Source organism: Callospermophilus lateralis, chromosome 11 (assembly GCF_048772815.1).
Source record: "Callospermophilus lateralis isolate mCalLat2 chromosome 11, mCalLat2.hap1, whole genome shotgun sequence".
Lineage (NCBI taxonomy): Eukaryota > Metazoa > Chordata > Mammalia > Rodentia > Sciuridae > Callospermophilus > Callospermophilus lateralis.
Genome location: NC_135315.1, coordinates 16,714,787 through 16,729,154, shown reverse-complemented (window position 1 = coordinate 16,729,154; position 14,368 = coordinate 16,714,787). Strand labels below are relative to the sequence as shown.

General features: G+C 34.4%; 1 protein-coding gene across 4 annotated transcripts in view; it reads right to left on the bottom strand.

Moving 5' to 3' along the window:
* Nucleotides 1–14,368, bottom strand: part of Kansl1 (KAT8 regulatory NSL complex subunit 1) — a 187,576-nt gene that overhangs the window by 58,203 nt on the left and 115,005 nt on the right. For all 4 annotated transcript variants that reach the window (XM_076870010.2, XM_076870013.2, XM_076870014.2 and 1 more), the window contains exon 4: nt 1,595–1,736. In XM_076870010.2, coding sequence (XP_076726125.1) covers nt 1,595–1,736 — 142 coding nt within the window. The remainder of the gene's footprint in view (nt 1–1,594; nt 1,737–14,368) is intronic.

The window sequence follows — 14,368 nt, the reverse complement described above, 5'->3', positions numbered from 1 at the left end:
TTTTTCCCCTCAGGATAGGTAATATCCAGTCATCTCCTGGCTATCCTTAGTCACCATTCCAGTTCACTCTGTATAAATCAGGCTTTAAAATTTCCTTTGTGAAGATGAAGTAAGAAAAGCAAAATAATCACCACTTCTAGAATCTCTAGAATATTTCTTAGTTTTGTTCTAGCTAATTTGTTTTTTGGCTGGGGGTGGGAGATGGGGGAGTACCAGGGATTGAACTCAGAGGCACTTTCCATTGGGCTACATATATCCCAGTCCTTTTCTACTTTGAGACAGGGTCTTGTTAAGTTGCTTAGGTCCTCACCAAGTGCTGAGGCTGGCCTCAAACATCCAATCCTCCTGCCTTAGCCTCCCAAGACACTGGTATTACACATATACACCACCACACCCACGGATCTTTTAGCTAATTTGTTAAAGTTAGCCATGATTTAATCTGTTCTCTACCCTAAGGGAACAAATTATTAAAAAGTGAATCCTTTGGACTATGTCAATTATAATATGCTCAGATGGATTATTGGAGATTTATACATAAATCCAATGTAAGGGGAAAACCTAGAACTATCCAGTGAACTTTTTTTTTTTTTTAAAGAGGAGAAATGTCTAGTGGAATTTTTAACATAAATGTTTAAAAGACTAGATAGAGGAAGCTACAGACTTTTACATCAAACTTTCATCACTTTGTTTATCTTGTCATTTGATCACCCTTTAACTTTAGACCTATTAATTAATCTAACACATACTGTTTACAGTAAGCAGTTTTCTTAAGGCTGTGACAAGCATTAAGGATAAAAAGATATTTAACACATTTTTAGGAGTAGACTTTATCTAGACCCATCTGTCAGTCATGAAGCTCATAAAATATTAAGAACAAAAGACACTGTGCAAGAATGTAAAGCTCCATGCAGGTAGAATTTTTGTTCACCACTGTGACCATTCCACAGAGAAAAGTGATGCTACACAGTAAGCACTCAATATTTGTTGAATGGATTTTTTTTTTCTGTGCAAATTTCTTTTCAACTCAAATTGAAACTGGAGCAAAAAGCTTTCACCTATGTCGATTTTTCAAGACAAAAAACTATGTAATGTCGGTATAAAAAATAAAAGCTGTAAGGTAGCTTATTAGTCCTTCACAGACAGGGGAATAAAACAAAATAAAACTCCTCATCATCAATGTATTTACCTCAACAATTGTTTAGGCAAACCCTATTTTTTCTCAAGCAAGCAAGAGAGGCTTAGTAATAAAACAGGAAACAGCTACTCAAAAGAGCAAGATAGTAAAAATCCTCACTAGACATGAACACATAATGAATCTGACAGCTAATGGTTTACACTAATTATATAGTCTTTTATTTGAGGTGGGTTTTGTGTTAACTCAGACACCCATGCTGTTCTTCTCTAAACACACGTCAATTAAACATCATATTCTAGCCTTGTTTACTACAGTATACTACCCAACATCAGCTTATAATATCAGATCATTAAATCTTGACATAGTGAAGAATTACTGAAAGGGTAGGAGAGGATGAGAAAAAAAGGGAAAAATGGTAGTTTTTAATTGGGCTGAAAACACCAGATACTGATCCCTTACCTTATTAGCACGAATCTGTTTGTAAATATCGGTTTGCTGACGAATTCGATATTCCAAGTCAGAAACATGAGCTTGAAGCCAGTTCCAGCGGCTCACAATAGCTGCTCGGTCTGCAGCCCATCTCCATTCTGACCTGCGTCTCCTAAAAGGAAATAAACTGAGTGAAATCCAAGAGTAGATAGTATCTATACCAAATCAGATGAAGGCACTTATATAGACTAACTTGTTATCAAGAAAAAGCAAAAATGGACACACACAGAAAACCTACAGGAAGGACACTTGTGGAATAAAACACTTCATATAGATTAAGTACCCTGATCCTGTGCATCCCCCCTAAAAAAAAATCCTCTGAAATTGCCTTAATTTTTCTATTTAAAATAAGACATATATGAAAAATAATTTCTGTTAAAAATTCCAGTCATAGAAAAATATTTTCTGTAAAAGCACTACTTATAACTAAACTCACCAACAAAAGCTAATACTAGAGGAAAAAAATCTTTACAGATAATAAGTCTGAAAGATATAAAGATCTATACAAATGGCAAGATAAATGTTTTAATAAGGCAATTTTCATATAAATCTGTAAATTCAAAGACATCCCAATGAAATTCTCTGCAGGGTTCTTCATAGAAGTTGAGAAACATCTAAAAGTTCACACAGAAAAAAGAACCATTAGCAAAGATATTCTGAAAAGTAAAGCATGATATAAATTTGAATTATCAGGTATCAAAACTCATTATAAAATTAGGGTAACTAAGGCAATATAAGATGGACAAAAGATCAATGGAACAGAATACAGAGCCTCAAAACTTAAAACTGGATATATAAAGCTATGGCATTCAAATCAAGTGAGATTCTAATGAATTAGATTGAGCTATTCAAAATGCCTAGTTCTTTCTATAGGGAAAGTAAAAGTTTCTTTCTTCATGATATAATTCCATAATTTAAAATTTTCAAAATGCTATATTTGTACATACACACTTAAAACACAAAGAGTATCTTTGGGACTTAGAACAGGAAAGAATTTCTTAAATAAGAAACAAAACATGACCTAATTTTCAAAAAGATCTAATTAACAAAGTTAAAAGGCAAGGTACTGATTGGTAGAGGATATCTGTAAAACAGACATAACTAAAGATTAAATAATCAAAACATATAACAGAACTCCAGAAATATGCTGGAATTAAAAGAGACGATCTTAATTCACAGGAGAGAAACCCAAATGATCAATAAATACAACATATGCTAAATCTTATTAGAATTTGGTTAAAATATTAAATAAAATATTGATATGCTGTTTTAAATCTAGACTGGAAAAACTCAAAGTCTGATAAAATCAGGGGATGATAAGATATGTAAAACAGCAATTTGTACACTGCTCCTAAGTGGTATGACTACTTTTGAAGAATAATTTGGAAATATCTGGCTAGTGGACAATCTACATACCTAACCATTATGAAATTGTGCTTCTGAGAATTTAACTTTTACATCTGCATATGGAAATAGGTTCATAGCAGAATTTGTAATAAATTCAAAATTAATTACAACCTGTTAAAGCACTTAAACTAATTTATTCCTCTAAAAATTTCTCCTATAGTAATAAACACAAATCTATATCTCTACATATCAACAAGACTAAATCTCAGAACACAATAGTAAATGGAGAAGTCACATAAAAACAAAAAATAAGTATGAGTACTATTACAGGGAACAGAGTGTAGCTCAGTAGTAGAGTGCTTGCCTAGCATGCTGGAGACCTGCAGTCAACATGGTGTAGGAGGTAGGAATAAATACTAGTACAGGTACATACAAATAGTAAAGGAATTTAATGAAATACTATTTGGAAATTTAAATTGCTACATGTATCAACATGATCATCAACCAACAGTGGTGCAATGGAAAAACTACATGAAAAACTAAAAAATAATGATTGTTACTAATATAGTTAGGTTTAAAAAAACGGTATAAAACATGTATAGAATGTATATACAACAACTTCAGGATCACTGTAGGGTTTTTATTATCTCTGGGAAGGGGAATAGAAAAATTGTGGAGCTTAGCTCTACTTAAAATGTAACATTTGACTTCTCAGAAAAATTATGACAGAAATGTGGCAATTTAACATTCTTTAACTATTAGAGGGGTATATTGCTCCTGCTTTATTCTGTATTCAGTTTGTAACCAAAATATTTCACAATCTACTACAAAATTATTTTTCCAGAAATAAACAGTCACAATGCCCTTGGTTCTACTACCAATTAGAATACACACACTTACTACTAAAAATTATAATACATGAATTTTTATATAATCCAATTGATAAATGTCAATAATAAATATGGTTGCAGTAAGGTTAGAAATGAGTGCTTAATCATTATAGTAAAAATAGTAATTGTACTAACTTTTATATGATCCTAACAAGTCATTCAGATCAAAAATTGTGATAAAGTATTATACAATTGTTTATGTTCTTCTAGAAACAAGGCATTTTATAGTTTCCTAATTCTGATGGAATAATTTTAAAATAAAACAATACATTGTAGTAAGTAGTGAAGGGCTTCAATGTAGGCTGTAGGTCTACTTCTAACCTGAATTCAAAATAATCAGGCCTCAAGTGATTAGAAATAACCTAGGGAGCCTCCCCTTTCTAAAAGACACATAGCTAGTTACCCTTCATATCCTATTCCCAATTAAAATTAGATTTAAAAGGCTTACCATCATCCTATCCTGCAAAATTTCTACCTTTTATAGGTTCCATTCATTTCTAATGGTACCAAGTCCCCATCTATCACTGCTGGTCTACTTGTTGATATTCACTGGTCAATCAGATTATGTTCCCTAAAAGAACTCGCCTTGAATAAACTCACATTTCTTGTCACTCCTATGTTCAAAAATTACACAGCTCTTTCCCCTTCCAAAATTTGGTTTTCAAGGAAATAATATACCAAGTTTTCAATTCTTATATTATCCTTTAATTAAGAATGAAACTACATATTGTCCTAAAAATAGGATACTTGGACAATTGTATATTGTGTATATGTACAAGCACTCAAGAGTCTTCTCTAATACATTCTTTGGAGTATGAAAACACAGGTCTCAATAATTGTCAATAACCAACCACAAATAGCAACACACCAGAGTTTATCAGTCAGGAGTGCAATAGTATAGTACATATTACTATTCAGTATACACTGTATCAATGTCTTTTTTATGAGACAGCTGCTTTTGAACACTGACCATGTGAAATCCAGGGCAGTCCTCAAAATGACAATCTAGTTCTAGAAAATACTTTAATGAATACACTTCTAATATTACACCAGTTGTGTAAGTAATTTTGTTCAGCTTAAATACATTTAGTAAAAGTAACTTTTGCAATGACTTTTCTGTACCTTCATAATGAATTTTAAAAATTTAAACATTCACCTATTATTTTTTCTCACTAAAAACAGATCACTAAAAATAATACTTATTTCAAAGTTACCATAAGTGGTATATATGTTGCTCAATTTAAAAACCAAAAGTAAGGAAAGACACCTTGTTGGCAAACTTGGGCTACTTCTGCGTTTGTACCCAAGGTGGACAAAAAAATCCTGAATGTAGTTCATAAGCTTTCTCCTGACAGTGTTCCAGGATCCCAAGTATTCCAGATTAGCAAGAAAGATTTCATCTTATTGTTATCTCTGAGTGAGACATCTTAATTTTTTTTCTTTCTTTCTTGTTTGCTTGGGGCAGGAGGTACACACGTGGGAAGCCAGGTTCAGGCCAGGCATAGTGGCACATGCCTGTAATCCCTGTGGCTCAGAAGCTGAGACAGGAGGATCTCTAGTTCAAAGTCAGCCTCAGCAATTTAGGGAGGTCCTAAGCAACTCAGTGAAACCCTGTCTCTATAAATAAACTACAAAAAGAGGGGTGGAGGGGGGCGGTAGGGATGTGGCTCAGTGGTTAGATGCCGCTGGGTTCAATTCCCTGTATAAAAAAACAAAACAAAAACTGGTTCAATTTTCAACACTGCAAAAACAAAACAAAAAACTGTTCTGAAAATATGGAAGGAAGGAGAGGAAGGGAGACATACTGGGAAGTGATACTGGCCAAACTATATTGTGTGCATGTACAAATATGTAACAACAAATTCCACCATTATGTATTACTATAATGTACCAATAAAAATGCGTGCAGGGTGGGGGGAAAACACACCAGGAAAAGTAAACTTTTTAAAACATTTAGTTCACAATAACTTTTGTACATACCTTTTTTCTTTGATAGAAAGGTCAGAAGTAATAGGCCTAGGGTTCTATGCCTAGCATCACCAACACCAAAACAACCCCCTCCCAAGCCCAACCCCCTCCCAATAGCAATAGGCCTACTATTTCACATGTATGCTAAATAACAATACAAACTCAGCCTTCTGATAATACTTTTTGGAAACTGGCCAATGAAATAATCACAAAAAGCAGCAATAAAGGAATATTATTAGCAATCATCAGCTTATAAACAGGTTTCATTCTACAAATACATATGTGCTGGTATACAATTGATTTGCAATAGAAAACTATCACAATTTTTCTATAATGTTGTTCATACTCAGATTAATTGTAATAAAAAATGGAAAACCCCACCCAAGAATCCATAAACTATCTTATGTTTAAAACACGAGCAATATGAGCAGAGAGCTGAGCTATCAGCAAACATGAAAGGTATATAGTTATTAACAAGTCTGGGGTGAGATGTGATGTTACCATACCCCAGTGGCAGAGTAGAATACCACAGAATATTAAAATCACAAGAGTAAGAGTTCCCTGCTATACATTTTTTTCCTCGACAAAACAAAACACAATTTTCTGTTTATTGAAAATGAAGATAGACCTCCTCCAATATCGAAAATGTAAATTTAATACTCTAATAATTTATGGCTCAAGAACAGCAGACACTGATTTCACATTAGGCATATTCTCAGTATATGGCCTTATAAGAAAAACTCCAAAGCTTCAGATTATAGAATGATATTATAAATATAACAATGACTTGATTTCCAATATAGCCATGATCAATAATGAAGACATGAATTCCAACACTGGTAAGGTTTTCAACTGTTTCCCTTCGATGGTTCCATGCTAACAATTGGTGAAATTGCTTTAACACACTGTGTCTCTGAGGAGTATTTTATTGCTGTGTGCTTTTTTTCAGTTTCCAGCAAAACTTTTGTCCACATGTATTATGGTTAACGCCAGGGCGGAAATTTTTTTTTAACTCTTATTTTGATTTTACATAAAGTTTTTATTGGTAAATTTGCTTTGTCTACACGTGCTGTGTAAAAAATTCATTTAAAATTCACACTATGAATTGCTTTTCAGTTATCTAAATGCAGTAAACTTGTATAACATTTGCTTTTGTGATACTAAATAGTAAATTTTAATGTTGTCAGCTATGTGCCAATATTGGTTTGTAAGTACTTGTCAAATAAATTGATTCCCTTAGATGTGTGAACTTACTCTTTTAATAGATATTTTTACAGAAGTAAATTACCTACCTATCTAGAACTGAGGATATTCTGCTGAATCTAAAATATAGAATATGTACTGTATTTACTTAAACAAAAAATCATTTCCTCTTTATAAAACATTCTAAAGCCATACAGTGGAAAGTACCCCCTACCCAAATATAAGGCTCAGTTTACATCTTAGTTAATGTGGAAAAAATTATTTTTTAAAATGTTTTTAGTTCTTTAAAATCATCATGAATGGTACTGTTAATGGAAATGTTTCATTAGAAGACAACAACAGATCAACACCAGAAACTTTATGTAAGGGGATTTAACCTATCTTAAATGTGGGGTCCAGGCTCCTTTTATTTTAGTGGAAATTATCCACTGAATCTTCAAAGAGGTCAATGATAGAATCTTTCCTACTGCACAAAAAAAACAGGAAATGATCTGAACACTTTAACTCAGAGATGATCATCACTGATTTTGCTAAAATAAAAGTGCTAAGTAATAGTAATTTCTGCTGAGAATGAAAAATAAAAATTTGTAATAATATACCTCTTTCTCAGAACTTAGCAGTGGACTATGAATTCATGATTGTTGTATTGACTTTCTGTAATTTTAAATCCTATATTAAATGCCCACAGCAGGGCCACAGTGGTAAATACACTTTTATTCTGAGATGAACTACAGCAAAAGATATTGATTTATCTAAAGAGCTAGACATGGCAAACACCTTGACCTAGTGTTGGTTCTAATTAAGTCAGGCAGTTCCATTTCAAGACAGAAATTTGTACAGAAGTCCAACAGAATAGTGCCAGACAATTTCAATGGTTTCATTAAAGCAAAAACAAATATGCCAGAAAGACCTGAATGGTGGTTATTTCATTTTTTATTGTTTTCCCAAATACCTCCAATTCCTCTCCTTTTAATTTAACAAATGTTTTATTAAAGTCCTCAAACTCAAAGTACAATGACTGGACTGAGTAAATGACTGTCAAATGCTCAACTGGTGAGCTATTTCACAAGAATTACATGTGCAAGAAAGCCTGAGACATCTAAATTATGAAATCTCCAGTTTGTTTAGATCATTTATAAAACAAAAAGAAGAGATACAGCAAAACTGAGTCTGTACCAGAATATCCAATACCTACAACTGCCCAATTCCTGATATCCGAAATAAGAGTCACCAAGAGACATTAATCCCGAAATTACAGACTCAAGTGGGGAAGGGGGTGACCCTTAAGTATTCACTAAAAAGCAGTATGAAAGAAACAGGACAGAGCAGGAAGAGAGTTTCTCAACAAATTCTTACTTTTGTTTACTTTTTATGATCATGGACATGTAAACTGACCTTTGGAAATAACAATATCTGCCTCACAGGGTTATGATATTCATAAAGTTGTACAATTCTAACTGTAATGTATACAGTATTAGATAAACAATTTATTTCATAAAAATAACCTTGAATTTCAATTCCATATATTCTATACAATAAATGGTACAAAAAAGGAAGTGGGGGGATAATAAGATGAAAAGAAATATCCAGGGCTAGGGCTCTAGCTCAGTGGTAGAGTGCTTGCTTAGCAAGTGTGAGACACTGGGTTCGATTCTCAGCATTGGATATAAATAAGCAAAAATAAAAGTCCATGAACAACTAAAAAACCAAAAGACAAATTTAAGAAGTACAGGTGTTTTCACTTAGCCTGTAATCCCAGCGAGTCTGAGGCACAGATCTCAGGCCAGCCAGGGCAGTTTAGGGAAACTCTGTCTCAAAATAAAATAAAAAACGTTCTGGGAGTGTAGCTCAGTGGTAGAGCAATATCAGGGTTCAATCCCCAGTACGGTAGGGTGTTATGTAATAATTCTCAACATCAGCACAACATCAGTAACATTACCCTCCCCACCTCGTACAATGAGTTGAAGAAATAAAATACAAGAGAGGGAAAAAGAACCAAATTGTCCAGCATTAAACAGCCCTTATGTAAAATAAATCCCACGAAAACAAACTTAGACAAACATTCCCTTAGCACATTCGCATCAGTCACTCTAGTTAGGTTACATCAGCTTTTTGCAAGTTTGTGGCAACAGGAAACAAATGTACCAGAGCTGTTTCTAAACTGCTGACTCATCCTGACAGTCTCTAGGGACTGAACTTAAACTTAACCCCTTTGTCTTATTATTTAAACCAGAATATTTTTGCTTATGAAAAAATAAAATTTGTATATTCAGTGGAAAAAACTCAATCCCATATGGGACTCTTTTGCCCTTGCCCTCCTCCCATTTACACAAATATTTACACAACTATAATTTACCAGTGATTACTCTAGGTGCCAGATATAGTAACAAACAAGAATTGTGTGGCTCATTAGGTTCAGATTTTAGTGGGGATGACATAAGTTAATAAACAATCATATAAAATGTAAGAAATAATAACTATAAAGTTCAATTAGATTGGAAGATCTGAAAACACTGTCCTGGTACTAACATTTAAACCAAGCTCCAAAGCATGAATTAGATTGGCAAGCTGGCATTGGGAATGGAGCAGGGGTAGAGAACAAAAGACAGAAGGGGAGGTCTGTGATATGTCTCTCAAAAGAAATAACATAAATACAAGTATTACAGGACAGGAGGTCTGCTGGTGAACTGGGAAGAATGTGCTCAAATTGGCAATGGATAGAGGTAAGTAGGGCCAGATCACACAGAACCTGTAATCCTTGTTAAATTTTATGAAATTATGTTAAGTAATCCTAATCACTGGCCCTACCATTCTTTAATGATCTTTTTTTGTTGTTCTTTTTAGTTATATATGAAAGTAGAGTATCTTTGACATATTTATACAAAAATGAAGTATGCTTTTTCTAATTACGATGCCAGTTTCGTAAATGTACATGATGTGGAGATTCACTGTGATGCACTTACATATGTACATAGAAAAGTCATGTTAAGATTCTTTCCACTGTTCCTATCCCCACTCCCTCCCCCCTTCATTTCCCTTTGTCTAACACACATCAGAACATTCAACCTTTGTTTTTTATGGATTGGCTTATTTCACTTAATTTAGTCACCAGATCCATCCATTTACTGACAAGTGTCATAAAGTCATTTTTTAATGATTCTTTTCAAATGAAAATTTCTTTAGAACTTCTCACACTGTAGATTTTATAGATCCATATCCCTGCAACAAGGTCTGTACTTTAATTTTATAAACTAATCACCTGTAAACTACCTTCAGTTTCATACATGTAGTTTTCTGTAGGTCAACTGATAAATTATTTGAGCTTTTGTGCATTTCATTTTACATGTTTGAGGTAGAAGTAAGTATTAAAACACACCCAATCTTTAGAGAACTATCGAGGTAATTTAACTCCTCTCCATGGCAAAATTTTTTTTTATCAACTGTGTCAAGTACAATAAAAGCAATGTAATAATTCTCCAGCCTTGCCCCTCAGACTACTCAGGTCAATTTGTTTTGTATAATCTGAAAATATCTGGGAGCATGTTCTAACCCCAAACCCACCTCTTTCTGAAAAAGTCTTTTATATTGAATCTCACAACTCATTACTTGTATTTTTCCAGCTTAGTGTAATCCTCTTATTTTCTTGTTATTTTGTTATATAGATGTTCTATATTTCCAAGTTATGTCATATACATTATTGGTCTTCAACTATATGATCCATACACTTCCTTGTGGACACTACCATGTATTTTATGAATAAGCAATTCCCAGGAAACACAAATATGAAATTGATTTATCTAATCCCTTTGTTTAAAACACCCAACTTCAGCCTGATAAACTCAGAATGCCTAGGAAATCTCTGAAGTATTCCAACAAGAGAAAAACAAGGCAAGACAAGGAAGCATGGAAGTGGTTTACTGTTCTTGGCTGGCTATAGGATTGGACACCGGATTTAAGCATGATTTCAAACAAAACCCTGGTCTACCTACAGGTGTCAGACCTACCTACAGTATAAGACTCAAGGTGCTGGCAATATAACTCAGTTGGTAGAGTGATTGTCCTGCATGCACAAGGCCCTGGGTTCGATCTCCAGCAACATTCTCTCTCTCTCTCTCTCTCTCTCTCTCTCACACACACACACACACACACACACACACACACAGAACTAGAGAATAGGGCCGTGTCATGTTTCAACAATAAAGCAAAATGACAAAGTTAATAATAAAAGGCTCTCAAAGTCTCTTAGTTATTCAAACTACTGATACTCGCAACTGTTCCTCCAGAATGAATCCATTTTCTGACTATTTTACTTCTCAGAGAGCCCATCTTTTTAGAGTAGTTATCATTAACAATCTTTCAAAAGTCAAACTGAAGCCGGGAGCAGTAGCATACCCCTGTAATCCCGCAGCTCAGGAGGCTGAGCAAGAGGACCATAGGTTGAAAACCAGCCTCAGAAACTTAGCGAGGCCCTAAGCAACTCAGTGAGACCCTGTCTCTAAATAAAATACAAAAAAGGGCTGGGAATGTGTCTCAGTAGTTGTGTGCCCCTGAATGGCAACCCCAAAGTCAAACTGAGATTAGAATAATATGTATAATAATTTCTCTTTCAAAAATCATAATATAAGGGGGCTGGGGTTATGGCTCAGTGGTAGAGCGCTTAGCTAGCATACGGGGCACCGGGTTCGATTCTCACCACCACATAAAAATAAAATAAACAGAATAAAGGCATTCTGTCTATCTACAACTGCAAAAAAAAAAAAAATAGGGGCTGGGGTTATGGCTCAGCAGTAGAGCACTCACCTAGCACATGCGAGGTGCTAGGTTTGATCCTCAACACCACATAAAAACAAATAAATAAAAATATTTTGTCCGACTACAACCAAAAAAAATTTAAAAATCATAGCTCAATAATCCCACTCAAAAACTGTAACTTAAAAGTATAAGACTAGCCATTATCTGATCCAATTTACTTATTTAAGCAAGAGATGACAACAATCATAACTAAAATCAAGAGAAAAAAAAACAATAATTTTCCCAACTCCTTAGCCCTGGGCTACTTAAAGAAGAGTGAAAGAGTAGAAAAGAACATGTTTTGACAGAGTTGGTAAGTGCCTGAGCCCTCCCTTTCCTTGTCTACCCCAATATTCCACAGACAGAACTTGTTTGTGGGCATCCCTGAACAATCAGAGAAATATTTGCATTAAGCACAATAGGCTAACTGTATGTACTAGAATTCCTATAGAAAAACATTTATTTATTCTCCTCTTTCAAAATAAAATACACCTGTTGGAAAAGAGTAAGGTATTAGAAATCAATAAACACTGAGTTCTAAATCCTGGCCCCATCACCTAGCATCACTTAGTTATTGAAAAAAATCAAAGAACAAAAGTTCTTATTAATGCTCATCCTCCAGGAATGATGCTCTAACTTCAGTGAGTATAAAAATTACTTCAGAGAATAGAAGTGAGTCCTATAGATCTGATGAATAAGATACCACTCCTCTTAGTTCTTATGCCAAGTATTTCAGAACCATTACTCAAGAGATACTGAGGTTTAGAAACAACACATTTTCAAGAAAATGAAATTGAACCAAATGTTAGTCTGTTAATTTATCAAGTTCTTAAAAAGAATTTCTAGGGAAGATGATGCTGACTCCTTTTCTCCCGGTTCATCTGAAGAATTTCTAGGGAAGATGATGCAGACTCATTTTCTCCCAGTTCATCTGGGTTATAAATACAACTATAAATCCTGGACATGTTGCAAGAAGAAACCAAACAAACACTCTGAAAGGTAGAAAGAGGAAGATGAACTGTCAGGGACCACTAGACTACAGGAACAACATAGTGGAAGGAAGGGGGGAAAACCGCATCCAATAGAAGGCGATACAAAAACCTGGTTTCTTCATTTGCAAGAAAATAAAAAAGTGGCTCAGTCAGGCTCATTCCTTCATGGAGGAAACACAAAGGGGCCCTCTAATCAACAGCAAAGTTGAGCTTCCAATAAGCCATGGGAAACATTACTGCCAATTTTCCCTTTTAATTTCATTTTACTGAAAATATTCATTATTTCTAATTACTTTCCTCCCATTATTTATTCAATTCAGGTTTTAAACCCCACTACTGGACTAAAACTACTAGACAAGGAAACCATGGACATCTAATCCACTATCCAATTCCCAATCTTTACCATCTTCAACCTATCAACAACGTCTAACATAGATGATTATTCTTTCAAATACTTGGCTTATCTTTCAAGACATCATATTAACCTGGTTTTTCTCTTGTTATTTACAATTTCTACACAGACTCCACAGGCCAAATCTCTTCCACACATACTTCCTAAGTGACCATATTCAATCTCATGATTTTAAGTTTCATCATCATCTCAGAGGAAAGAATGCTCTATTTAATTGTTGATATTGACATAACCAACCATACATTTGATAGGGAGGAGGAATTCCTATTTCATGTACATACGAAATAAATATTAAGTGTACTAAAGACTTCACATAATCACCACATCAGGAAGCATTCTTAAAGATCAGAAGAAACCCAGAAATCAGAAACGTTCATTTTCTGGAAAATTATCTGGTAGCATCTAATTACCAATTACAACACTTTGAGATTTCATCCCACAGAAATAAAAGCACCATATAATGATGTTTACCATTAGGGTAAATGAAATCAATCATGTTTTCCAAAGGCAAATGGCTAAGTACATTCAATAACTACTAAAAGAAATATTATGCAATCATTAAGAATGGGTTAGGCTTGTCTTGCAGGATGTCTCCAAGTTCAAGGTCTTGGCAACTTAGCAAGACTTACCCTCAAAATAAAAGGGCTGGAGGTAAAAGTTCAGTGCTAGAACATTTGCCTATAACGTGTGAGACCCTGGATTCAATCCTCAGTACTAGAAAAACAAAACAAAATGAATGAATTAGATCTTTACATACTATCCTGAAACAACATCTATAATACACCATAGTTTGAAAAGCTAATTTCAGAGCATGTTCCTATTTGGGTTTTTAAAGAACAAAAACACCTTAGCAACTTGGAGGCTGAGACAGGGGAATTGCAAATTCAAGGCCAGCCTGGGCAACTTAGTGAGACTCTGTCTAAAAACAAAACAAAATACTCTGGGGACCTCAGTGGTAGAGCATCCCCTAAATTCAATCCCCAATGATGCAAGTATAGTTAATAAAGAAAAATGCCGGGGGGTAGGGATGTGGCTCAAGCAGTAGCGCGCTCGCCTGGCATGCTTGCGGCCCGGTTTGATCCTCAGCACCTCATACAAATAAAGATGTTGTGTCCGCCAAAAACTAAAAAATAAATATTAA